This window comes from Mastomys coucha, unplaced genomic scaffold (assembly GCF_008632895.1).
Source record: "Mastomys coucha isolate ucsf_1 unplaced genomic scaffold, UCSF_Mcou_1 pScaffold14, whole genome shotgun sequence".
In the NCBI taxonomy this organism is placed as follows: domain Eukaryota; kingdom Metazoa; phylum Chordata; class Mammalia; order Rodentia; family Muridae; genus Mastomys; species Mastomys coucha.
In genome coordinates this window covers 70,981,706-71,009,427 of record NW_022196896.1, presented here as the reverse complement: position 1 = coordinate 71,009,427, position 27,722 = coordinate 70,981,706, and the positions used below count along the sequence as shown (strand labels likewise).

Sequence of the window (27,722 nt, the reverse complement as noted above, 5' to 3'; positions counted from 1 at the left end):
AGGCTGGGTTTTAGAGTTCCTAACAGTTCTGTGTCTGCTCTCCCTCCCCTCTTCCTGAAATGGACATGGGGTTCCAGTACCCTACCCCCCAGGCCTTTGAGATTCCAAGGAGGTGTTTCATTCATAGCCCTTCTGGGATCACCTGGAGAGCTGTTTCCCTGAGGACTTGCCCTCTCACACGGTTCCCGAGCATCCTCAGACTGAGACGTGCAGCTAGGAAGGAGCTCATACCCTCCAGCTTTCCCAGCTGTGTGGCCCCGGGGCCCAGAGAGCGGATGGTTGGTAACAGAATTACAGGTCCGCTGGAATAAACAAGAGAACTCAATAATCTTTCACTTGCATTTGCCGTAGCTTGGTTCTGCTTGGGGAATTAGACTATCTCCTGATTCCTTTTCCTTTGACAAACTAGCCTGTTATCTACAGCAGTACTTCTTTTTCAACCAGAAGAGAAACTTCCCGTTTATTTAGAACACTAAGTCTTAATCTCTTCTCTGATGAGAATGCAGCATATATGCTTCTTCTTCTCAGGTTTCTCACCCCTTTACTCTTAAATAAGAGCTACTGTTTACTAATGACCTACTCTGTGCTAAACACAGCCCTCTTTGGTCCTAACTGGTTTATATGCAAGACTGCTAAAGGCTCCAGACTTCCACAGTAACTCCTTAAACTAAATGTTAGTTAGATCATGTTGTACATAAGTCAATTGGAGGTTAGGAAGCCTCGGGATGTACCTGGGGTCAGAGATCTCATCCCAGGTAGGGAGCTCAGGTACAGGACTGAATTCAGGGCTCTAGACTTAGGGCGCTCAGGTACAGGACTGAATTCAGGGCTCTAGACTTCCATAGTAGAATTTATATTTTCCAGAATGTTTCATCCAGTGTGATACAAAACCATCAATTCAAAATGATTCCAGAATTCATTGTAAAAAGGTTCTTGCAAAGTGTCTTTCAGTAACTGGTCTGCTCATGTATCCAGGTTGTCTCCTAAATTTTATTTTTAGATAGCTTATTCTTTGAGTTGTTAATATGTGTGGATGATATTAAGCCTAGCAATTATCTAAACTTTCTGTTTCTAGATAGCCCTCCTTGGACACTGTAATTCTAAGTGATTAGTTTCTTCTTCTTCTTTTTTTTTTAATGAACATACATTACTTTCAATTTTAAAACATTTAAAAGTTTTTAATAAATGACACATTTTGAGTCCTTGAATGTCACAGGAAACAAATAAAAGTATATGCAGTAAAAAATAGTTTCCTTTCCTTCCTGCCTCCCAAGCCCACAGCTTCCTAGGCCCAGTCCCAAACAAGAACGGATTGCTGCTCCTCTTCTTGATCACAGAAGCAAGGGATTGATTACAATCTAGGAAATGTTCTCCATGTTTAGTTTTCTTGGTTGTTGTATTATGGAGATCATGTTAAATCAGTATACTTACCACTTCTTTTATTTTTTTATTTTTTTATTTTTTTTTTGGTTTTTTGAGACAGGGTTTCTCTGTGTAGCCCTGGCTGTCCTGGAACTCACTCTGTAGAACAGACTGAACTTGAACTCAGAAATCTGCCTGCCTCTGTCTCCCAAGTGCTGGGATTAAAGGCGTGCGTCATCACTGACCGGCTTACTTACCACATTTTTAACAGCTACACTCATAAATACTTTGAAAGTGTACCATGATGTGTTTAACTGTTGGTAGACCCTTGATCTAGTCCAATCCTTTGCTACTACAAACAGTTCTGCAGTGACTACTCTTGAGTGCATTATCATTTTACATACAAGAACAAGTACATATAAGATAGATTCCTGTAAGGGGAAAACCTAGGAATAGACAATGGTATGTGTATTTTAAATTTAAAGATGTTTTTCATCATGAGATTTTTCAAACATTGCCAAGGGAGAGGAGAGATAGGATGACATTTCAACATTCACTATCAAGCTTCAGTTACTATCAAATCCACACGTGAGACTGTTTTATGTATACATTTTGGCTCCATCTTCTTCCTCTGCCTTGATTTATCTTGAATCAACTCTAACAGGCTACTCTATTGGTCATTACTTTGGGAAAGTTTCTTTAAAGTAAGGGCATTTTTAAAAGGAAAAAAAAATCATGTATATGTAATTTCATAGAACATAAACTAACTTATTAATATCATCAAATATCCTGTCAATGCCAAATTTTCCCAGATTGGTTCATAAAATTTTCTTCTTTTAATTGTTTGTTCTATGATCAAGATCCAAACACAAATTACGACTCATTGTTTGTTGTTTGTTTCTGGGCCTTTGACTTCTCCCTCTCTCTCTTCCTCTGTATTTTGTAGACATGGGTAGTCTGTTTGAAAGACTTAATTTTCCTGACCACATGGTCATTGAGGTTATTTCATATCTTTCTAATGTCAAAAAGAAATAAATCACAGAATTTTTAATTAAGAAAGCAACATAGAGGGTTGGAGAGATGGCTCAGAGTTTAAGATCACTGCCTGCTCTTCTGGGAGGTCCTGAGTTCAATTCCCAGAACCACATGGTGTCTCACAACCATCTGTCATGGGATCCAGTACTTTCTTCTGGTGTGTCTGAAGACAGCTACAGTGTACTCATATAAAATAAATAAATAAATCTTTAAAAAAAAAACAAAAAGAAAGCAACATAACAATCAATGTAGCACAGCTGTAGTAGTTTGTAGAAGAAAATTTATACAACTAGTTATGTCAATAAGGATAAAAGCAAATGCATAACTCACAGAATTTAAACAATTTAAAACAAAACAGGAACGGGTAAATGCAGAATGGGCATTTTATCACTCTTTGAACCTGAGTTTTAAAGTTTAAGACTTACCATCTGAGACCTAGACCATTTTGCAATTTGTAGCTTTTACATATAGAAAGCAAGCTTGAGTAGCCTCAGAGCCGCTAGCCTGTCTACATACCCTTTATGTTGAATCTAAGAGAGAGTGTACCTTGACCATCAGTGGGAATTTAGTTAGGGTATCCCTCAATTAGAAGATGAGGACAGGAGTAGGATGGATTTCCTGTGTCCAACCTCAGCTTGCTCACTTTCCTCTGAGGAAAGTGTTAACTCCAGGGAGTCGCCCGAGTCAATGACAGGAGTTAAGAATTTCTCATCCTTTAAGATACACTCATGGCCTTGCTATCTCATAGACATCAGTGCAAATCTCAGCTGGTATAGAAATTCTTCACCTCATCTGGAGTCCTCCTCATTTAATTGAGATAACTAACTTTATCAAAAGGGGCAGGTATAGCAAGTACAGACTATGTGACAGTGATTCTAACACCCTTGCCTCTCAAGTTCTGAGGTTCCACCAGGGAGACCCTCCGGTGACACCAATCAGGAAGTATCAACCAGAAGAAAGCCACCACATAGTTCTTCCTGCCTTTACTGGAAAAATGTGTTGCCCTCAGCTCCCCTGGAATGACAGAAACAACGTCTGCCATTGTGATGGTGCTTCACTGTCGATTTGACTGAGTTTAGAACCACCTAGGAGACACACCTCTAGAAGAATCTTTGTGGAGGTTCCAGAGAGGTTTAACTGAGGAGGAAAGACTGGCCCCCAAGGTGGACAGCAGCTGAGTACCAGGTCTCATTTCTCTCTACTTCCTGGCTGAGGAGGAAACAGGACCAGCCACTTCACATCCTTTCAGTGGCCATACCATCGCAGAGATGACCAACTAGATCCCTTCATAGACCCTGCAAACAAACGATTTCCTTGATTAAATGGCTTCTGTCACCTCACAACACTGACAAGTCACTAACCCAGGCCTTCATTGCCTTTCCACATTCCCATCTTCCACCCTGTCTGCATATAGACCCCATTTGCTCAAGAGCAGATGCTGCCAATCCTGGGCATGAGGATACCGTATGCCTCCCAACACTGTTCAACAGTGTCTCGTGCCCCTACTAAAGGCCAACTCTGCAGAGGATCTTGGCTTAGAGTGTGAAGGACACACTCTTTCTTTCTGCCAGGAGGGAGCCACCGAATGTTCAACAGTTCTCTAGCTTTGAGTGTTGGGCATAGGACCTTCTCTCAGTGAGCTCCCTGGTGGAACGGTCTCATTAATGATTCTCTAGGTCAATGGATTGGTTCTTTCCGTGATGGAGAAGTGTCTGCAACATAAGGCCCAGAAGACTACTTTGTGAATGTGTGCGCCACACACACACACGCGCGCGCGCACACACACACACACACACACACACACACACACACAGTTCCTTCCCCCAAATCTGCAAATGACCCATCCATGCTTGCACCAGGCTGCACTCAGGCAGGGACCCCCCCCCACACACACACACACCACACACCCTGCAACCAGGAGGTGTCCTGGTGACAGTAGCCCCATGTCATTCCTCCCTTGGGTGGCAGCTGCCAACAGCTCTCTGCACTGCATAGCAACTAGCCCTGGAGCCAAGGCCAGGGCGCAGCGAGGGTTGACCCGTGTGCGCCAAACACCAGGAAGCAAGGCAGAAGGGTAAGTCAAACAAAAGGTCTGTGGTAGCGTCAGCAGGAGAACAGGCGACGACCGGCTGCCGAGGGGCGCTCGCCACCGCGCCGGGCTCTCCGGGCCAGCGCGCCCAGCCCGCCACCCCGGCGCGTGTGTCCTTATATGGTCAAATGACTCGGCGGGGGTTCTCGAGGGCGGGCGCAGCGCCGGCTGCACTCCGCCCGCGGAGCCGCTGCAGCCACCGGTCCACAGTCCGCTGGGTTCCCCTAGACCCCGGCCCTACCGTGCGTGAGTACTCCTGCCGCCGCCCAGGCCACAGCCCTGCTTGAGACACAAGGATCGCCACCAGACAGCTGCCCTAGGACGCGTGGAGAGACACCAGTGGCCAGGGCACCCGGACCACGGGGCGGAGACCCAGGAGACCGGAGCAGAGCTGTGCAGACGGCATCAGGGTAGGGACCCAAACGGAGAGGACAGATTCTGGCGACAGGAGAGCCCTGTTTGTAGAGGACACCCGGGATGGGGACCCAAAAAGGAGAGGACAGATCTGGGAGAGAGGAGAGCGTAGCTGGGCAGTGGATACCCAGGATGAGGACTCGAAATGAAGGGGAGGGAAGGGAAGGTGAAGGGGAGAACGGTGAATCGGAAATGTGGCGGGGAGCTTAGGGCGGAGTGTCGGGGGAAGGCTTGAGGAAAGACTTCAGGACCGGCGAGTTGATCTACAGGGAGACCCCCCCCAACCCCCGCCGCCGCCCTCGGGAAGAGCAGATGCGGGGCAGAGAGGACCAGAATCATGAATGTTGGAGGACCGAATTTGGAAATGGTGGGGAAGGGACCTTTGGTGTCCAGAGGGAGGGTTGCAGCCCTGTAGGGGTGGATCACTGCCAGGTGGTGGGAGACAATGAAGTGCCCACAGGCCAGCCCCCGAGTGATGAAGCAGAACTTGTCCCTGAAGTCTATGGAAAGGAGGTGACAGGCTGGTCAGCACGTGCATGGCCAAGCATTTCCTTTGAGAAATGGGAGTTTGCCTGTGACTGACCACACATCTTGACCAAACACCCAAATTAAAACCTGAGCTGTAGGGTTAAAAAAAGAAGGAAAGGGTCGGGCGGTGGTGGCGCACGCCTTTAATCCCAGCACTTGGGAGGCAGAGGCAGGCGGATTTCTGAGTTCGAGGCCAGCCTGGTCTCCAGAGTGAGTTCCAGGACAGCCAGGGCTATACAGAGAAACCCTGTCTCGAAACCCCCCCCCCCCCCAAAAAAAAAAGGAAAGAAAGAAAGAAAGAAAGAAAAACAAGACTTTTAAATGGTAAGAATTCTGATAGGTTTCAGTCCTGTGGAGAGAAAGTCTTGAAGTGCTTTTTCTGATTTGAAGTTAAGCCCTATTTGCTCGGTAGTCTTCAGTTGTGTCTCTGGAACTCAACAAAGCAGGCATTTTATGAAATGGACAGCTGTCTTCGGTAAAGCCAACTTGTGGCATACACTTTCTTATGATATTTTGGGAAATAATGAACTACAATTTGGACTTACAGTCTTCACAACACGGCTCTAACTGTGTCTCCTGTTGTGGCGCTACTTTACTTAGGTGGACATTTTTTCAGTGATGTAAAGAAATCTAAAGAAAGGGTGTTAGTGGGTGTGGCTGTGTGTGTGGCGATTGTCTTTGTTGTTGTTGTTTAAGTTAAAGCTTCATTCTGTAGCTTGTAGAGCCTAGAATTGACCGGACCACCCCAGCTAGCCTCAAATTGGTGCCTGTCCTGCCTCAGCCTTCAAAGTGTTGCAATGGCAGGAGTAACCTACCACATCCTACAGCTATGGTGATCTAGCCCCGCCCCCCCCTCAACGCCCTCCCACCGTAAGAACCAATTTGCATTAAGTTTCAGAATTCCCAAACCAACTAAGGCTTATTAAAAACAAGATTTAAATCATGTTTTCCCTCATTCTTTTTTTTTTTTTTCAGATTCAGTTCTCTCCTAGTTTTTAACAGAATGCTATCGGCAATGGAGGCCCCTGTTGTGGTTTCTTTTTGCTCTGCCTCATTGCAGCCTTAGCTTCACAGGCACAACAAGGACAGGACGGGTGTAGAATGCTTAGCTGGCAGATGTACCTGGAGAAGAGCCAGGTCTATTGGTGCCTCAGTTTCCTCCCAGAGAACCAGATAACTCCTGCATAGTATAAACAGCCTGTGTAGATTTTAAAGCCTTTTGTTCACAGATAAAGAAACTGGAAAAAAAAAAAAAAGATCGAAGTAAAATTGTTGTCCAAAGTTTCCCAGCCCATAGATTGTGGCCCTGCGGGCTGCCTCCTCCAGATAGCTTGGTAGCTGAGTTCTGACCTCTATTCCCTACTGGGACACCTTGAATGAATGTTCGGTTGACGCTCTATTGCAAATATTTTGATCCAGGATGGATAAACCCTTTAAATACTGAGTGATAATCTCAACTGCAGACAGAAATACCCAACAGGATATATAAAAACAAAACCAATCAACTAAACAAACCACCACAACTCAGAAGGCCAAGAAGCCTGGATTCTACCCCTGTCCTGCGCTGAGGACTGGTACCTAGCCTGACACATTATGTCTAAGTCATTGTATGGACCGTGCCAACTCTTATCAAAGAAAGCATTTACTTGAGGGCTTGCTTACAGTTTTGAAGACTTAGTCATCATGGCAGGGAACATGGTGGCACACAGGCAGATGTGGTGCTGGAGAAGTAGCTGAAAGCTCTATACCGTGATCCACCGGTAGTGGGGAGAATCTGGCCTGACGTAGGCTTTAAAATCTCAAAGCCCCAGCACCAGAGACACTTGCTAACACTTGCTCCAATGAGACCATACCTCCTAATTCTTCTATTCCTTTCAAAGAGTTCTACTCGCTGGTGAACACAGAGTCAAACATATGTGCCAATGACATCATTCTGATTCAAACCCGCAACACCTGCCCCGTTTGTAATCAGCTGCCATCTGGATATGTGTTGGAAGTTTAGTTATCCCTGTGTAAGTGTTGTTGGGAGATAGGGCCTTTAAAAAGTGGAGTCTAGGTGCAAGAGAGATGGTTCAGCAGCTAAGAGTAATTACAGAGGGTCTGAGTTTGGCTCACAACTCATAATTCCCTGTAACTTCTGCTTCTAGAGATCCTACATCTCCTTCTGGATTCGGTGCACAAACTCATCCAGACACATACCACGTATAAGAAATAAATCTTAAGAGAGAAACTCTAGACAGCAGAAGGCTCATCCTTGGGAGGAAATGGGGGTTCCTCCATGAATCTCAGCCTCGGCTTCCTTTGGCAATGTGACCTCTCTTCCTCTACCTCCTCTGTGAGGTCCTTGAATCTCCAGAACTATGAGTGGAGGAAGCCCACCTGAACACAAAGCTGCAAAGTCTAGGAAGCTAATGTGTTCTTGGAGCCACTGGCTGGAACTTGCCATTATACCCAGACTGTGAGTCAAAGAGGATGCAGACCTGTGCTCGCTGCGACCTTTGGAGCCAGTTGAGTAATGCAGTCAGTGAGTGAGTGGAAGGAGGTTTGCTAGCCTCTACTGGTGGGATACTGATGTAGAACACTGAGGCAGAACCACGAGAGAGAAGGGCTGCCATGAAAAACAAGAGGGCAGTTGTTCCTGGAGTGGGAGAGGCTAAAGGAAAGGGCCAGTGGATGTCTGTGTAAGGTGGTGGGGCTGGGATTCGGAAGCCAGGCAAAGACCAACCTGCCAGTGACTTGTACCTCGGAGAGAGATCAGTCACCTGTTCATACCCTCGAAAGCAGTGGTTGAGCCATCTGGTTGCAATCTCCCTCCATCAAAAAAGTAAGACGTACAGGTCTGAAGCAGCCCGTCCTTCGGGGCTTCATTTACCAGGCTATCTTATGGAGACAGAAGGGGCATGTTTTGAGAATAACTGTTGTGATGGAATCTGAAAGAAGGCTTGGAGATAGAATCAGACGGGGCTCCTTTAGAGAGCATCCTTGATCTCAGCTTTCCCAGTGACTAACAAGGTGTGAACGTGTTACTTTTGGTAACTCAGTACATCCTCTTGGCTGGATTAGGAAGTCCGAAGCACATGAGAACAAAATGTAAAGCTCTCCTTGTGCCTGTGGACTTTAGATCAGAAAGTTGACCTTTATTAGATTTCTTTACTGAATAATCCAAGGAGAGAGCAGAAGACAGCGTTTTGCCTTTTCCTCCTCCCTCAAAATTTATCTTAAAATCCACGAACACAAGCCAGGATTTGTTTTCATTTTTTAGTTTTTTAAAAGTCACTAGTGTATATAGAACACAACCCCTCACCTTTGACCTCTGCCCTGAGATGCACTACCCCTTGAGCACATATCTTATACTCTAAAGCATTTGCAATCCAAAGATACAGAGGCTGAGCTCCAGTAAGTTCCAGGTAGGTTGCTCTGTTTTTAGACCCAGTGCTGTCATTTGCACTGGTATTCATCGATTTCGCTAGATTCTCTATTTAAACTGAGTCAGCTTGATTAGGCTCCTGTCTGTGTGGAGGTCTAGGGTAAGACGAACCACACCAGTACAGATCTTCTCTGACCAGGTGCCTCTAGGCTTGGGTGGAGTCTCATTGATTACAAACACAACACCCACCAGGGGATTTTGCTGATCTCTGCAGTCCGTGTCTGGATCTGTACATTTTTCTCAGGGCCTGGGAGTGTCTCTTGGCTGGCTTTTTGCTTCTTGACCTAGTCAGGCGGTATCCTGAACTGTGCAGCTGTGTGTGTATTCGCTGGATTCAGAGTCCAAACCCAATAAGAAAGTTCTCCCTCCTGTGGAAGCAGCAAGTCATCTGGAAGAAGGGATTGTAACAGCATCAGATGCCAAAACACAATTACTTTTAGGTAGATGGTACCTATGAAGCCTTCCACCCTCTCACTCCTGACCCTTGCCCACATTTCTACAAGATTTTTTGTTTGTTTGTTTGTTTTTGTTTTTCGAGACAGGGTTTCTCTGTATAACCCTGGCTGCCCTGGAACTCATTCTGTAGACCAGGCTGGCCTCAAACTCAGAAACCCTCTACCTCCCAAGTGCTGGGATTAAAGGCGTGTGCCACCACCGCCCAGCCAAGTTTTTTTTTTTTTTAGACTTATTTATTGTATGTCCATGAGCATTTTACCCACAAGTATATTTATACACTGCATGCATGCATGCCTGGTGTCTGGAATTACATAGGGTTGTGAGATCTAAATGAGTGCTGGGAGACACACCTAAATCCTTTACAGAAAGTGATCAGCACTCTACTAAGGTTTGTTTGTTTTTTTTAAATTCACTTGCCCATCTATTCATTTTTTCACTTATTCTACACTTATTTGCAAAGGGCCTGTATGCGTTCCCTGCTGGAGATGTCTCCATGACATCCACTGCTCCCTGCCCAATGCTATGGTTGATGCACATAGGCAGTCATACTTTGTATATGGCTCATGAAAACATTGTGCTTTCACACAGTATTCTTACAAAGAACCCATATCCAAGCCACTAGTTTCTTAGATTTGATTAGTACATTTTGCTGAGTTTCTTCTTAACGTTTGAAATTTTCTTCTTAAATCTGTGTTAACAATTTAAAGATCAGCATGATAATGGCCAGGTGGTGTGGCTGGTGCCTGAAATCTGAGCTCTCTAGAGTCATGGGCATGAGGAATATATGTTTAAGGCCAGTCTGGGCTACACAGCAAGACCCTGTCATTAATGAATAAATGAATGAAGGAAGGAATATCAACTTTGTCCCAAACTGGCTAATTGTAGCTGCTTCTACGTGTGTTGGGGAAGGGTATCTGAAAGGGTCATGGGTTTCTCCTTAGGTAGGCCTACACGGAAGGAGTCGTAAGCAGTAAGGTTTATAAATATGAAACATGGTTGGTGTCCCTTGGGATTTGGTTAAAGCATCTGGGCCCTTGGAGGTTTGCTTAATCAACACATGAAATCATTGAGAAGGATATGGATTCTTTGCCAATAATAACCTTGTGTGGTGGTCCACCTTGTTTCACAAAGTTGGACCTGAGATTCAAAGGTCTGGGCCAATAGGCCAAAAAAAGTTTTCTACCATGTCAACTGCTGCCCTGAATTCTCAAGAAATCTTCCTCATTTAGGTGGGAAAGCAAGAGAAGAGCTCCCTGGCTGCTCTTGTAGCTCTCAACCTTTCTCCTCTCTCTCCATCACTCTCTCCCTCTGCTGTTTCCTATCCTCATTCACTTTTCTTTCTCTCTGTTTTTCATGTTTCTCTCATCTTTCTGTAGCCCTAACACTGTCCTGTCTGGAAATCCATAAACAGATCTATATTTATTAGCCTGTTGACTTGTGCAGGCTTTTGTCATTTTTAATAGTAGTTGAGCCCTAGGCATCCTTGCTCCATTGACCTCCGAACCTTTATTTTGCAAGTGCCAGGAAGCTGACTGACTGCAGACACAGTGATCAACTCCATGTGTCTGGTGCAGACTCTAAGCTTTTCCCAGGGCAGGTAGCTGAGTCTGGCCTCCAGTCCGAGGCCTAAAATCCAACTTCTTGAAATTTCCTGGTTGCTCACAGCTAGAGGGGGATGACATCAGAGGATGACTTAACCCTGGGAAGGTTGAGAACTCTGGTACCCTATAATTTAAATTTAATTCAGTGAAATAACAAGTCAGCAGTCACACCTCACATTCAGGTGTCTCCCCTGCCTGCTCTTACTTAATCCTCTCAGCATTCCTATGCAACAGGTAATAGGCAGGAATTATATATAACCTGGTAGGGGAGAGAAGAGTTCAGAAATGCAAATGGATTGTACACAGTTGAGTGAGAAACTCCCAGTCTTGATCTCCCTTCTATTGCTGTGGAGAGTCACCATGACCAAGGCAACTCTTACTTAGGAAAGCATTTAATTGAAGACTTGATTATAGTTTTAGAAGCTTTGTCATTTATCATCTGTGGCAATAAGCATGGTGGCATGCATGCCGTTCTAATGCTAGAGAAATAGCTGAGAATTCTACATTCTGATCCACAGGCAGAGAGACAAAGAGAAAGGCTGGGCCTGGCATGGCCTTTTGAAACCTCAAAGCCTACCTCCAGTGACACACTTCCTCAAGCAAGGCCACACCTCCTAATCCTTCTAATCCTTATAAAGAATTCTACCCTCTAGTAACTAAGCAATCAAATGCATGAACCTAAAGGGAAGGTTCTTATTCAAACCACCACACTCCCCTATTTGTGTTTTGGAGAGACTAGTCAGAGCTGGAATGTAGAAGGTAGCCTTTAGCTCTTACCACTGGATGGGGACAGAGGAAAAGAAGGCAAAGCAGTCAAAACTAGATTCTGATAGCATGATATTATTCTTAGGAGGCATCGATCCTGTTTCATCTCTCCCAGTTTGATGTGATGAAGTCCCCTCTGTACAGTAAACATTCTCTACTTCGGGCTGTGCAGATTTGGGGATACATGTAAAATCCCACCCACCCCCTACAGGGGAATACCAAGTCAGTGAATTGGCACACAATTCCTCCTCCTTGACTCTCTACTATGTTTTTGACTGAACTGCCCCCCCCACCTCATCTGCTTATCTTCCATTTTCCTGACGTGTGTTTGTCCAGCCATGTTTCTTATTCCATGGTATGGCCTTCTGTGCCCTTGCCTACAGCATGACCTGACCACTCTTCTCAACGGAAGTTTCTCCCCTTTATTTAAAAAGGCAGCTCTGTGCTCCTGGAGGTTGCTCCTGCTAAAATTTGTGGGTCTCCACTGAGCTCCTAGCCTGGTACTTTGGAAGTTGCTATAAATGTTCTCCTCTCTAACCAGCTCCTCTTTGTATCTCCAATCCTTTGTCTAACCTCTATTACAAAATTCCAACTTATTCACTTATTTTTTAATGAATGAGAAAGCAACCAGTTAGGTAATTTTTTGTGTGATATTTAAAAATGCAGAATTATAAGGAATTCCTAATATAATACTATGGATATATTTCCTCATTAAGTATAACATAGGTATCTCCTAGCAAAACAGATAGTGGTCAGTCTCATAAAGGGTGGCTTAAGGTAAGGGTGTGACTTTAAACACGAAGCTTTTCTAAAAGGATATCCCGGGGCTGCAAACGTAACTCAGCGGTAAGCACATGTGTGCCAAGCCCTAGTTTTAATGCTTGGCCTTTAACATAAGAATAAAAAGGATGAATAGGTATAAAGTTTCTTGTGACCATGAGGCAAACTCCTCTAAGTTCTTACCTTGGGGACTATTGAATTCAACTCTAGAACACTTGAAGACATTGCATGTTTTCTCTCAGAGATGGGAGATTAGACAATTTCTGGGTTTTTTAATCATCATCATCATCATCATCATCATCACCATCATCCTCATACATGCACACACACACACACACACACACACACACACACACATAAGCATAGGGACACTATTTGAGGGGAGTAAAGGGACCAGAGCAAGGGAAAGTGATGAATGCCAACTATGAGTAAGGCATAATTGACACACCTCTATGCAAATGTCATAAATAACATTGTTGGGTTAAGGATCTTAGGGTAAGACCAGAAACTGTTGAAGAAAATGCTTTAAGATACAGGCATAGGTAAATATTTTCTGAAGAACACTCTAGTCACTCAGAAAGTAAAACTAACAGCTGACAAATAGAACCTCGTGACACTGAAAAGCGTCTGCCCAAGGAGGAAAACAGCAGACCAAGCAAAGAGCCTCCTCAATGGGGTAAGGATCGTAGGCAGCCGTGCATCTGACCGAGGGCTAATGCATGGATAGACAAAGAGCTTAAACGTCTAACCATCGAGAAATCAAACGACCCCGTCAGTAAGAAGACTAGTAAGGTGGGCTGTCAGTTCTTAAAGTATGTATCTCAAATTGCCAGTAAGTGAGCAAAGGCAAAGACATTCAGCCCGAGTCCAGAAAAATACAAGGTGAAACTACACTGATGTTCCAGCTTACTCCAGTCACAGTGGCGGTCACTAAAAAACCAAGACCAAAACAAAAACATAAAGTGCAATTAACAGCAAATTGTACATACAGTCAATTTATATATTGAGAACTCCATGTATAGTGAATTTATATACTGAAACTAAAAGAGAAAAAAAATACAAAGATAGATAAACAACGATGGTGATACCTGGGATGGGGAGACCCTGGATTCAACCTTCAACCCCACCACGTCTGAAACTCAGGGAGTTATTAGCACCTCCATACTCCTTACTGAGCGACCCCCACAGGCTCATGTGTGTGACCATTTGGTCCCCAACTACCTACTGTTGGTGCTATTTGGGATGGTTACAAAACCTTTGGGAGATGGAGCCTTGCAGGAAGAAGTGGGTCACTGAAGGCAGAGCTAAAAGTATTATAAGCTGGTCCAAGTCTCTCTCTCTCTCTCTCTCTCTCTCTCTCTCTCTCTCTCTCTCTCTCTCTCTCCCTCCCTCCCTCCCTCCCTCCTTCCCTCCTTTTCCCTCTTCCTCTCCCTCTCTCTCTCCCTCTCCCTCTCTCTTTCTCTCTCTCTCTGTGTATCTGTGTGTGTGTCTGTCTGTCTGTCTCCCCCTACCCCGACCCCTGCTTCCTGACAGCAAGTACAATATGAGTGAGTAGCCAGCCTCTCAGTCCAGATCCAGCCAGCATGCTTCCCCCTCTGAGATGGACCGGGTCCCCTTGAACCATAAGTCAAACAAATCCCCTCCCCTGAAAGTTGTTTTTTGTTTCAGCAAAGAAAAAAAAAATTAAACTCCTGACCAATGGACTTCCACTTTCTAGATTCTAATTTATACATGGTGGCAGGGAGGAGGGACACATAAAAGCATGTGTAAAGTAGCAATGGTCTCAAACTCCCAATTCTGAGACTTTCTTTCTTTTCCCTTCTGTTCTTTACCTTTTTCCAACTAGGGGAAAGCCAAGTTGTTGGTAGCTATCAGAGACAAATACAGAGATGCCTTATGGAAGGTACATGTCTGTCGTAAGCACTGAAAACCTCTGGAAAATATCTCCACCACACAAAATAGGACCTCACATAGTAAGACTTTTATATGACTTAAGATAGTCATATAAAAATGTATATTCTATTTTGAAAAATGATCCAAATGGAAAAACAGTCTTTGAGTCACATGCTGCTATGGTTTCCTGTTATTAATGTGTATTTTTCTTTTTGTTTAGTATTAGTATATTCACAAGAATAATTACTAAATCACTGAAATACGTATGACACATGTGTGTAAGTAATTTGAAAAAACAAGAGAAATGTATTACTTTGTATGTTTTTAAAAATTAATTTTTTAAGAGAAGACGCCACTAATGTATCTAACTAATGATAATAGTTCCTAATTTGCTCATTTTATGCCTTACTCAAGTTGATTGGGACAGAAAACAGAGTGACCTCTTAGAAAATATGAGAGTTGAGGCAGGATAAATTCGACCATTATGAGAAAGAATTCCGTGGAATTGGGCCGAATCCTCCAGAGCATCACTCCACCTGGGGACTTGGGGTCAATCAATGATGGTGATATTTGACACTGGATGACTGTTTGTACTTCAAACAGATGTGCAAGTTCTGTTGATTCTTCGCAGTAACACCCTTAGATTTTTTTTTCCTTTCCATACTTGACCTATAGAATCAGAGGAGATGGAAAATGAAAGCATCATGACCGGAAGAAGAAGTAGGTGCCCTCCCTCTTGTCAGATACAGAGGGAGCGTTCATGCAGATTGTTGCAGAGCTTGCAAGTTAACCTTTCCACGGAAAAGCTGGTGCTTATCCAAACCAGGAACCACCTTTCCAATTAAGATGGGAGTTACTCAGTTAGGTGGCTCTTGGGAAAGCCCACAAGACTCCCTTTTTCCCATAGACATTTTTGAATTACGGGTTTTCCATTCATAAAATGAGGTAGTTGTTCTAGATGATTTGGGGACCTTTTTTTTTTTCCAGTTTTCAAGATCCCCGATTTCAGAGTTAGTTCATTCTCCATTGTCCCTCTGTTTGCATGAGAGAATAGGAAGTGACTTCACTCTACTGCTAAATGGCAACCATAAATGGAAAAATATATGTTTGAAGGCTGACACCCTCCAGCCCCCTGGGATGAAATAAGTGAGCAACCATGTTCAAGGCCAATGACTGAAGACTTACAGGAAAGCATGCGATCATCTGCCAGCATAGCTGTTACACCAGATAGCCTAAGCCAAACAGCTATTCATACATCGAGTTTCAGAAAAATAGATGAAATGCTCAAGAGCCTCATCTTAGGATAATGTCACAGGAATGTCCAGACACTGTTTTCTTTAACTCCAGGAAGAGTGATTTAGAAGGAAGTGTCTTGCCACATGTGTCCAGCTGCACGTTTTGTGCTCTTGGAAGCAAATTACTCTATAAACACAGACATGAGCCAATAACAAAAGCTTATAATCATTGCAACCTTGTGTATACAAGGCATCAAATTAACAGCTACTATCAAATTTAATGTAATCATAAACCAGACAGCATCATTTTATATGCATCAGAGAGCCAAATTCTGGGAGTTCACCCTTGAATGACTTGAAATGATTGGAAATTGAGTTGTTTGCTTAGAGTTTAAAATATTGTTTAGTCACACAGCTAGCTGATGTGCCTGCTAATGATCGATAAAACTTTGCACTTTTAATGTATCCGTTATTGCCAATTAAGAAAAATCTCCTGGAAAAAAAGTCAGGTCTAAAATTTTAACATGTCTTTATTCACACCAGAATGCAAGAGTGGACTTCTTGTATCCAAAATAGTCCTGAAATGATTTTGAGAGATGATGGTTTAAGGTGGGAAGGTGCAAATCACTCATTTCCTTTCTTCTACTCTATAGAATGTCCTTTTCTCTCCACACTGCATACTCATCCTGAAAAAATGTAATATGTCTGGCGTGGAGACACATTCTTGTTCCCCCCTTTGCAAAGCTTGAGGTGTCTTCTGGAAAGTCCTTGAATAGTCACTACATTCCCAACCATGTGCTAATCCTTGTTCTTGGAATCAAGCCTTTCTCTTTATCCTGCTCTTTGGATATCTGGACAGCTGAAGTATGGAGGAGGCCTCTCCATGCAAGCAAAATGACTCCCTACAGGAAGTTGGCAGTCTCTCATGTATATTGTACTTCCCATTGCAGGTTCAGGCCAAGGTCAATACTCTCCTGGCCTCTGACTACAGATTTTCCTGTCAGATATCTTTCCCCTGTGCCACTACGCTTTCTTCCTATTCAAACTCATGAATCATAAAGCAGAGTTCATGGAAAATCTTTTTATAGAGATAGACATATTGTTTCTGTGCCTGCCTTTCTATCTTGAGGGCAGAGAGAGATGAGGCAGGGTCATGCATTGGAAGCCTACACACAACTAAGCTAGAGTGGAAGCTCTGCTGTGTTTTCTGGAGTCTGACATTCTGATCCCATCAGTAAGGACTGATTTAATGAATGGAGTACATTCGAACACAAAACCTCCCCGACTAAAAAGGGTTTCACGGAAAGTTTTGAGCATTGAATGTCTGTCCAAGCCACTGCCTTCATAACGCATGGCATCTGAAGTGTCCCTGAGTCCATGTGTGGGTTTTCTCTTCTTTTTTCACAGGTTGCTAAAAGACAGGGGTCAGCATGACTGAACGCTTTGACTGCCACCACTGCAATGAATCTCTCTATGGCAAGAAGTACATTCTAAAGGAGGAGAACCCACACTGTGTGGCCTGCTTCGAGGAGCTCTATGCCAACACCTGTGAGGAGTGTGGAACACCTATTGGCTGCGACTGCAAGGTAACTGCCTGCTGATCCTTAACGACTTCCTTTGGCCTTCCAAAAACAAAAAACAAAACAAAACAAAAACAAAAACAAAAAAACCCCAGCTACTTCTCAGCTTCCTGGTCCTTATCTACCAGCACACTCTGTCATGAAAGCCCCCTTTGGTGGCCTTAAACTCTGACAAAGCAGGGCAGAGCTGCTCTCTCTATGATCTCGTCTCTACCCATTAGACGAGTGCCTTGCCAAGCTGTGTGCTTGGTGTCCTAAGTCCACTCTCCCTCTTCTGGTTGCCAGGGCCTTATCTAACCCCACCCTTCTGGGCAATGGTAAAACCTTCTTAGGGCGGTACTGTCTTGCCCCTTCTGTTTGCCTCTTGGTGACTAACAGGGAACAGGTGCTGCTTCGTCAATATTTGATGAGTGAATGTATATATGCATTATCTAGTCAGCCCCCTAGATAAATGGAGCCAGAAAAGCAGCAAAGTCCTTGGGATCCAATGGGCTTTTTTTCCCCCCCTTTGGGTAGAAGAATAGGGTTTGTGTTTCCATTATACATTGAAGGAATCAGCAGCTTCCCACACACAGCCCAGCATGGTTGACAGAGACCTCTTCATCCCTGCTAGTTGACTAGGGATCAATCCATAGCCTAACCTGTCAAACAAGGGAGGGTCTGTCTTAGTTAGCTTTCCTTCAATGTGACCACAGACAACTTCTAAGGAAAAGTTTACTTTGGCTCAAAATGTGAGACTTTCCAATTCTTGGGTGGTTGGCATTGTCACCTCTGGGCAACACAGCATGGCCGGAGCATGATGGAGAAAGCCTGTCACCTTATGGTAGTAAAGAAAGCAACTGAGGTAGGATAGGACTAAGGCCCCAGTTTGACCCCCAAGGATACATTTCAGTGGATGTCCCCACCCACGCTCCACCTCCTGAAGGTCCCACCTTCTTAGCAGCTCCAAGCTTGATATCAAGGCTTTACCTTTTGGGCATACATCTCAGATCCCAACTATACTGGGTCCCATGCAAGATTCTTGATATCTTTACCGGCAAATGCACTCCTAGATCACCCCACAGCTGTAGAACTAATTAAAAAATGGAGCAAAATGGACTTTGGTGTCCCTAGGGAATTCCCAGCTTATAGACTCAAAGGAAACTCACGCCATTGTCCTTGTACTGTGTAATTTCTGTTGTCAGCACTTTGTATTCCTTTGGGATATTTTTCCCACTCTCTTCCATGACTATAAAAATCAATACACAACTTCTGTCTAATTGTCTGAGGCTCCGTGTGCTGTAGGAACATTCTACCTTGTCCAATGCATTCTCTTTACTCATTCTTTTGTTGTCGGTCTCCTAGAAGAGAGTAGTCAAGTGGGTGCGGCAATAATTTCTGTTGCTAGGTATTGAGGAAGAATTTCTGTCTGCATAGAGAAGCTTGCCTGGGCAGAAATGAACAATGTGGATCTGGGTCACTCAAAACCGTTCAGCAGCCAGGTTGCTTTAGCTGTAGAACAGGTACGCTATCTGGAATGTTAGAGGGAACTTAGCCGTTGTGTCAGACAAATTTAAAGTGCTCAGAGGCTACCATAGCCAAACCGCTGACCTGACCCATCTCAGATTTCCTCCTTTCTCTAGTTTTTGGGGTCTATGTCATGTTCTAGGGGGTAAATGTTCTTAGTTTCCGAGTTAGCTTCTCATCACGGTGGCATAGATCATTAGCTTATAAAGAGAAAAGAGTAATTTAGGCTCTCAGCTTTCCAGGGTTCCCTCCATGATTTGAGGCCTGTACCCAGTCAATCATCATGGTTGGTACACAAGGGAAAACTGCCTGTTGTGTGGTCTGAGAAACAAAGTGTGAGAGAGGCAGGAGCCAGAGTACCGCAACCCTCTTTAAAACACACTCTCAGTCATTTAAGGGGCCTCTCTACCTTCTAAAGGTTCCACTGCCTCTCAATGGCTCCTGGCTGGGATCTAACTACATAGGACTGTGGAGGAAACCTAAGATCCAAACAATAGCAATCTCTTCACTTACATAATGGGCCAAACATAAGAGCTCAGACCAGACAGTCTCATTGCTTTCTGTTTAGGTGTCTCATGAGCAGCATGAACTCCAACAGTTACTTGACCCCTCTGTGCTCCTGTCCACATCTGTGAAATGGAAAATTGGGAATCTGCTGAGTGGGGTTATTGTGATGTGTTCTCACACAAAGTCCTCACCTGGAATGGCAGCTACTATGTTGTAAGCCCTCATGCTTCTGTTTTCCTTCCAATTCCTTTCCCATTCTTTATGTGTTGCTTTCTATAGCACATGCTTCTCAGAAGCCACACCTCTCTATCCATTTTCACAGTGAAAATATAAGTAAAAAACATCCACGTGGAAGACAAACTCTTAGGCAGAGGCAAGAAGTGTTTTTAAAAAATTTTTATCTAGCTAAGAAATAGTTAAGTTGGATAGCATTCTACAGAGTGTTCTGAGGAAGAACTCCAGTTTAAAGGAAAAAATGTGCATATCGGGGACTAGTCATCCCTGACCAATGGCTGAAGTGAAAACAAGACCCAAGTCACTTATCGTTTCTCCAGAATGATTTAATGGAAAGACCCCAAAAGCCAATCTTCCTTCCAGAGGCATTTGATGCACAAATAAACAAGAGTCTCTACAGGGGCCAAAGTCAACAAGACTGCTGAAGGGGTCAGAAGCTCGCGCACTGAACTTCTCAACCCGCATCAGCAACTTGAGATCAGAGGGTGTGGGTCCTGCTCTGTGATTTTCCTCATTTGGGAACAAAGAGATATTGGGTTAAAGTGCGACCTTCGCAGTAGAGCGTTTACACTGTCTGCTGTGGCTTTCTTGACTGGCAAATGCAGTCATGTAGTTGACTTTAAGGAGGAGGAAGTGACCAAAAAAGTTTCTGTTACTTCAGGAAGTAAAGGCAAAAATGGCAACAGGAGGGTGAAGTGCTTAACGGGGCTGACGACCGCTCAGTCTTGTTGAAGTAGTCCAGCCACCATGGACGGTGCTCAGCTCTCTGGAAGACACCCTTAGCTGTAAAATGTTAAGATATACCCATGCCCGTGGGAATTGGATTAATTTTGAAGTACTGACTAAACTTTAAATGATATAGATAAGTCTTGCCAACTGTCCCCGTAGCTAATATACATACATTTATTTGATTGTTCCTGGGCAGTCACCTGGATATCCTACTCTTCTCTATTCACCTGTTCCTTGGAAATACGATACCCTAGAGAAGAAGGTCGTTGATTCTGACCACCAGTGACATAGTTGAGAAGTCACAAAACAAACATAACTTTATTATCCTCCAATACTACATCCTTCTTAATTTGTCTTGGATACTAGTAGATGTTAGCAAACAAAACAAAACAAAACGAAACAAAACTTTGTACTCACTATAGAATATATTTTTTTTATCAGCCTGAGTTCTGAACCTCAGAAAATCAAGAAAAATAGACTTCCCATAGAGAACTATGCATCTGAAAATTAATAACTTTAACAAAGGGCCTCAGATGGAACGGACTGACTATCCCATGTCTCTGCAAGGGAAGTCCTGATGCTAGGCAGCTTGTCATACAGTGGACCAGTGGACCCTGAGAGAGGGCTGTGAAGAAAGTAGTCATAGTAAAGAAAAGATGGCTGCAGACAAAAGCTAGCAGCTATGACTCAATTTAACACTTAGCGCCTGCTGCCAAGTTACTTGGCCCTGGCAGTTGAAAACCACTCTGTTGCCTAATGTAAGTCCCTCTACACCTGCCCATGGACAAGGACTTTTTCATTCCATCGTATGTAGAATCCACTGAGGCTCAGAAGAGTCGAAGGTCTTACTGAGAATTGGAACTAGAAAGTAATAGAGATAGACACAGAAGGTTCCTAACCAACAACCTATGCTCCCTGCCCACCTCCAAGAAGCCTTGGACATGGTCTTCAGCTCAGATAAGGACTCTCAATGGTCAGTCCTGAGAATAAGAAATGTTTGCCCTACCTCTGCCAACTGGCCATTGATGGAAAAGGCCTGTCCTTCTCCTGGATCCTATCCAATGGCAATGATATGCATAGAAGTGGTGCTGGGCTAGCTGTCTGGTTCCTGTCCAGCTTCCTGGTGTTACTGAGGCAGTCTCATTGTGTCCCCTGTCCCCGTCCATGACAATATGCCAGTCACTGAAAGAGTGAGCTTCTCAATAGAGTTTATTCCACAAGCCTGTGGAAACTCAAGAGGACGCCTCAGGTCCTCTCCCCACGGCAGGGCTGGAATATTTAAACAGGGAGTCGATGATTGTATCAAACTTCCTAACCTGTAGCATCAAGTCCCTTACTCCGGTGTTACCTCTGCTCAACTAAAAGTGAAGCAATGACAGCAGGTGTGATCTGGATGGTTGGTTCAGGAGCAGAAGCACATGCCTGGGTTAGTCATTGGCTTTACTAGTCACTCAAGCAGACACGTTGATGTGGTGATGGAACTGGTACAAATCCTTCCCACCAGAATACATTTTCTCACTTAATGTTAGGAGTTTTTTTTACAGAGCATCTAAGAGGTTCTTGTGTGGGGAGTAAGGTGTGAACTCTAAGCTAGCCTCTAGTTCTTATGTATCCAGGGAAAATCTAGATATTCCTACCCTGTTTTAGAAAGTTCTCGAGCACTGTTAGAGTATGGAGCTGTTAGAAAAAAAAAAAAGGCCATTATTCTTGCTGACATGGTCAGGCCATTTCTGCTGCCTTTCTAGAACCTTCTCTGGTAAAAGTGCTGCTCCCTTCTTCCTCTCATGGCCTTTTGCCAACCTGGTGATTAATCTTTGCGATGACTTTCAGTTTTTTTTTCTTTCAAAAACATGATATCTTGTGTTGGGTGTGGTGGATCATGCCTTTAATATCTATACTCCAGAGGCAAAGGCAGGTGGATAGCCTGCCTATCCACCAAAGCCATTTCAGTTTACATAGCAAGTTCTAGGCCAGCCAAGACTACCTAGTGAGACCCTGTCTACAAAATAATAACAACAATAAAAATTTAAAAATGTATCATTATTATTATTATTATTATTATTAATTTTGTGTGTGTGAATATAGACAGATGTGAGTTATTGTGTATTTGTATAGATGCTAGAGAATAACCCTCCTGAGAGTCTTCCTGGGAGTCCCTGGGAATCCTAATTTACAGGACCCAGGGGTCAGGCATGTACACAGGCTCCTCTATCAGAAGGACCATCTCTTGGCCTGATTTCTCTGTTCTTAATGAGAGAACTACCTTTATAGGTTTTCCATGTAGACTCTGTCCACAGACTTTGAAATGAACACAGATATCATGGGTACAAAAGTTCTACTTGTCCTAGGTCACATTCCAAGGTTCCCGGTGGACACCTAAAGTTGTGATTTAAGTGAGCAGCAGGACACCCTATAGTCATCATAGTACAGATGAAAGAATGATTCATGCCCCATCTGCAACTGAGTGGGATTCCTTGAGATTTTGTCACACTCCTCAGAACATGTTGCAACTTAAAACTTAAGAATTGTTTACTTCTGGAATTTTCCATTAATAATCTCATATTGTGGTTGGCTATAGGTATCTGACAGTATGGAAATTAAAACTGTAGTAAAGGATGAATATTGGATTTATTTGGAAAATCTTTTTTTAAAAAAAACCACTATATTTAAAAGAAACAATAATTCAGGGCCTTCAAAGTGAGGAATAAAGCTGGCTGGCTGTGTACTATAAAGAAAAAAAAATACCAACTCTCTGCTCAAGAAGCCCCAGACAGCAACCTGCAGACAGCAAGGCAGGACGAAGCCCCAGACAGCATCCTGCAGTGGTATGCTCAAGGCAGGACCCTGAAGCAAAGCTGTCTATGCTTACACCTTGTTCCGTCTTCAATGAGCTGTGTGACAGGCCCTGGCTCTGTCACCTATGAGTCTCCATTTCCATGTCTATCAAATGAGGTTGCTTATCTCACAGAGCTGTCAGGGAACTAGAAATTGTGTGAGGAAATTGTTCTTCTCTGGGACAGTGTGTGGCGGCCATTGCTTCTCCTGGTGTGCATTCTTCCAGACTTCATTTGCAAAGATCTGAAAGAACAGAATGGAAAGAGGATTACCCTGGAGTCCCAAAGCAGAGAACACCTTCTCAGCAAGCTGGGCACGACTGATGAGCAAATGATTTCATCAGTCTGCTCAAGAAGCAGTTAGTGTGGGGAAATGACAGCCAAACATCGCCTCGCAGGAATGCAAGGCCATGCAGAGGAGCCATGGAAAGGTGGCTGGCTGCAGTAGGGACCCCGCTGCCTAGTGCTACAGCCTTTCAGGCCATGGACTCTCCCAGGGCCCAGTTGAAGTCCTAACAAGGGTACATTTGGAGAGAAGCAAACAAGCTTGTCCTAGATGAGGGATGTTCTCAGAGTGAAAACTATCGTCTGAAGAGAAGTGTTTGTGCTATTCTCCCATGTGGATCACATTTTACTGCAGTTTATGACCTTCCTGTGAGCTCAAGATTAGCCTTAGTGGTTTTGGTTTTGTTTTTCTGGGAAATATAAACTGTCCTTTCCCTTCTTTTTCCAGTCTCTCTAGAAAACTTCTGTGTCTCTGTGTCTGTCTCTCTCCCTGTTCCTGTCCCTGTCTCTGACTCTCTCTGTCTTCTTTTTCCAGTGCTGGGATGAGCATAGGGCTTTATGCTAAGCCAGTTCAACCTACCCTGCCCCTTAGCATCTAAATATTGTCAATGTTCCTGATGTATTATGGTCCTCGTATCTGGAGGAGACTGCGGGCGGAGGATCTCTTTGAAAGGGATCAAGTCTCTTATACAGAGTAATACAGCATTTGCATGTAATCACACACGGCCTCCAGTATTCTGTAACTGTCTCTAGATTACTTGTGATACTCACTGCAGTACAAATTCTGGGTAAAGAATTGAGTTGTATTATTTAGGGAATACTAGCCCACCCCCAAAATATGAATGTTCAATACAGATGAAATTTTAGTTTTGAATCTTTTTTGTCTGTGGTTGTTTGGATACAAGGATTCGGAATCTATGCATGTCAGGGTCATGTGTACAAAACAAAGTAGAAAAAAAGGAACTAGTCAACACTATTGGGCATGGTGCTAATCATGAAAACTAAAGTTCTGTTTGTAGCTGTGAATCTGAAGAATAGAAAGATCACTTGGCACTGGATCTTCATGATAAATATTTGGCAGGTAGTGTCAAGCATTAGTGAGCTTTGACCTATTATCTTAATTTTTGAGTGGTATTTTTTGGACTATCTTTGAGCCCTGGGGAATCCTCGGGCAAATATTCAAGACACTGAAATCAAATGGGCCTGGAAGCCTCTCTGTGCTCTGCAATCTCAGTCACCATCTTTTCACACAAGCCCTTTGCCCACTTCTTGATTAATACAATAAGCTTGGGGACTAGGTGGAAGCGGAGACCGTATCAAGTCATCTCAGATTCAAAGAGATGCCTGAGAGCCCCAGAAATTGCCTCATCAGTGAGGTGTGGCTTTCAAAGACATACAGAGGTTCCGTGTTGGCCAGGGCACTGGCCAGACTTTCACAGGACAGGTGAGATGTGTGCTCTGTGTGCAGCTGAGCAGATGAAGGTGTAAAAATGCCTGGAGCAAGCCCAGGCTGGGTGAGCATGCTGGGACTGATTTGGAAAAGGTTGACACTGATATGCCACCTTTAAAAAAATAAAAATGGAAGCACAGTTTGGTTTGTTGAATCAGTAAAGGTGAAACTTTGGGGGTTGTGGGGGTGGAGAATGCCTGGGGAAACAACTTTTTGCATCCTTGTGTCAAATCTGCTCATGAATAAACATAAATCTTTATTTTTACAGGGTTATTGTATGGCTCAAAATAGGCAAGTTGAATTTAGAAACATATTTTTAGATTATAAGAACCAAAGGAAGTTTAAAATCACTATACAAAATTATCGAGTGTTGGAATTCTTACTGTGAAGCTTTTAAGATGTTAAATTTTTTTTAATAGGGTATGGTAGCTCATGCTTGGAACCCTAGCTTATGGGAGGCTAAGAGAGAAGATGCTGAGTTTGAGCAGTGGTCTCTCCAGTAAGCTAAAACAAACAAACAAAACAACAAAAATAAAACAAAACAAAAAACCCAAGAAGACAAGAAAGAAAAAAATTCTGATTTTCATTACCATCTTTGTGTGGAAATTTAGTGTCAGTGAGTGACACTTTCAGGCCACTGCTTTCATGATTGACTGTGAGCTGGCATTTGCTAGACAGTGTCTATGTAGCAGAAGCTGCCACAAGCACTTTCTGTGTGTTTACTGTTCCTGTCACAGCCAATCGCAGGCACCTTCCTTCTGGATTCTCAGTGAGAAGTCAGGTTGAGAGGCTTGGCTCTTACCTTTAGCCATGCAGCTGGTAGGTGGAGGATCAAGAGTATTATCGGTCTGGTTCTTGGGCCCCTGAGCTTAATTATTGAGTCACCTGGTTCTGTGATCTCAGGGGTACCCAGACCCCAATAGCATTAGTCATGTAAGGCATGTGACACACATGAGGCCTTCCTACTGTCTGCACATCACACATACTGTGATGTTGAGCCAGAAAGTCCAACACCATCTCGAGCTGGAATAGAGGAAGGGCCAGTCTGACCCTCCCTTTACACCCCCCACCTCCAGGACCTGGCAGCAATGGTGGTACAACCCTGTTTAGTGATTATTTTTCCTTCTGGTCTACCATTGAATTCAGGCATATAATCAGAGGTTGATATTTACCTTCAGAGAAAACATTTTGTGAGGGTCCATGATTTGCTAAAGAATGATACCCCAGACTCAATAGTATATAAAGGCAAAGAATATTTTATTCTGCAGAAGTCCAGCATGCTGGGGTCTGTCCTTACCAAGATAGAGAAACAAACAAGTGCGCTTGAAGGCCTGATTTAAAGCACATTAGGGAATTCTGGGCTACTGTGACCCTTATCTTACAGCATCTCTAGGGACATTCCATTACCAGGGCATGGGGGCCGGAAACTTGCTGAGAACACAGCTGAGGAAGTCTAGAAACTGCTGCTGACCCATTGTCCTTGCTTTAGACCAGGTGTCGGGGCAGCTTCTGAGGCTTGGACTTGCCCAGTTCTTGGAAACAGAGATTTAGGCCTTGTCTCCTTTACTGCTAATTTGAAGCCTATCCTAGAATCAGTCTAACTGTCTCAGTTTCTGTCAGAAGGATTTAAGAATGATCAATATGCACTACGCTACTTATGGTGAATGTGTGCATGCATAAGAGACAGGTGAGTTCGGAAGACCTCAGGAAACACACACTGAGAGCCATGCTCCCAGGGGGGTAGCTTGGGGGGGGCTCTGTCTGACTCTTCATAGGCTTCCTGTGATCTCTGCATGCCTGACTTGGCTCTCTGAGGGGGATGGGACTGTCCATCTAAAGGACATGACAGTCCAAGGGTCAAATGACCGTCTGCCAGGGTCAAACTTCCAAGGGTCAAATGACCGTCTGCCAGGTGGTCTTTAACACAGCTGTGTTTTTGTTGCAGAACTTTCACTGTGGGAAGAAATGAGTTTCCGTAAAATTAGAGCGTTCAGCTGGCTTCTCTGTCAATGCCTCATTACACCAATGCAAAGGACTCTGTCCTTGTAGGGACTCGCTAGCCTGTGTGGGACTGGTGACATCTGGTGGCTTCACTCTCAAGATGTAGTTCTTAAATTTTCCTCCCTCTGTTTTGTTTTGTTTGTTGTTGGTTTTGGTTTTTTTGTTTGTTTGTTTGTTTGTTTTCTGCATTTCTAAAGGTTACCTCAAAATGCAAATCCCCTCTATTCTTGAGGTGTCTCCTGAAAGTCTCAAACATGTGAACACCTGTTTCCCGGTTGATGGTGGGCTGGAAAGGATTAGGAGGTGTGGCCTTGTTGGAAGAGGTGTGTCTCTGTGGGCCCGTTTACTTAAAAGCCTCTGTCATCTCCAGTGGACCGCACACTCTCTGCCTCCAACCTGCTGTTTTGAGATGTGAGAGCTCAGCTCTTCTCATCGCCGTGAATTTGCTCCACCATCACGGCTTCTAATCCTCCAAAACTTTAAGCCCAACGAAATGCTTTATGTTATCTTGATTGTGGGGTTCTGTCACAGTGAAAAGTAACAAAATTGTGCAGCTTTTCTCCTCACTAATAAAAAGCGACCCCTTCATGTGTGTGCAGTGCCCATTCCCTGAGCAGAGTTGCTGTCAGATGGCAGTAGGCCACCTTACAAAAAAGGCTTCTGACTTCGCCCTTTCACTTCTGTCCAATGGTGGGCTACCGTGGAAGGCAGTCTGATCCCTCACTGGTGGGATGATGTCTTACAGCAGAAGATCAGCTAATTTCTGAAAAAGCAACCTTCATGTGGTGTGGTTCAGTGGAAACCATACCACTGCCTAACTTGGCTACATGCCAGCTGTGTGACTGTGGACAAGCTTAGGAATGTCTCTGAGCTTCAGTCCTAATTCTATTTCAGGGCTACGCAGTATTGTGAGTTTGCGTGGTCCTGATTACGATCATTCACAGTGTAAATATCTGCAGTTTATTTTTCACGTTTGTTTAATTTTGTCTGCTACTTGGCCACATAAGGGGT

At 44.0% G+C, this 27,722-nt stretch overlaps 1 protein-coding gene across 5 annotated transcripts in view; it reads left to right on the top strand.

Moving 5' to 3' along the window:
- Fhl2 (four and a half LIM domains 2) overlaps positions 1-27,722 on the top strand; it is a 75,256-nt gene that overhangs the window by 27,824 nt on the left and 19,710 nt on the right. Inside the window, exons 1-2 of one of the 5 annotated variants that reach the window (XM_031367356.1) lie at positions 4,253-4,471; positions 16,993-17,171. In XM_031367356.1, the coding sequence (XP_031223216.1) occupies positions 17,016-17,171 (156 nt within the window). In that variant the 5' untranslated portion in view covers positions 4,253-4,471; positions 16,993-17,015. Of the gene's footprint in view, positions 1-4,252; positions 4,472-4,515; positions 4,897-11,495; positions 13,134-13,182; positions 13,250-16,992; positions 17,172-27,722 lie in introns of those variants that run through there. The other 4 variants (XM_031367354.1, XM_031367357.1, XM_031367359.1 and 1 more) reach the window with 4 other exon arrangements.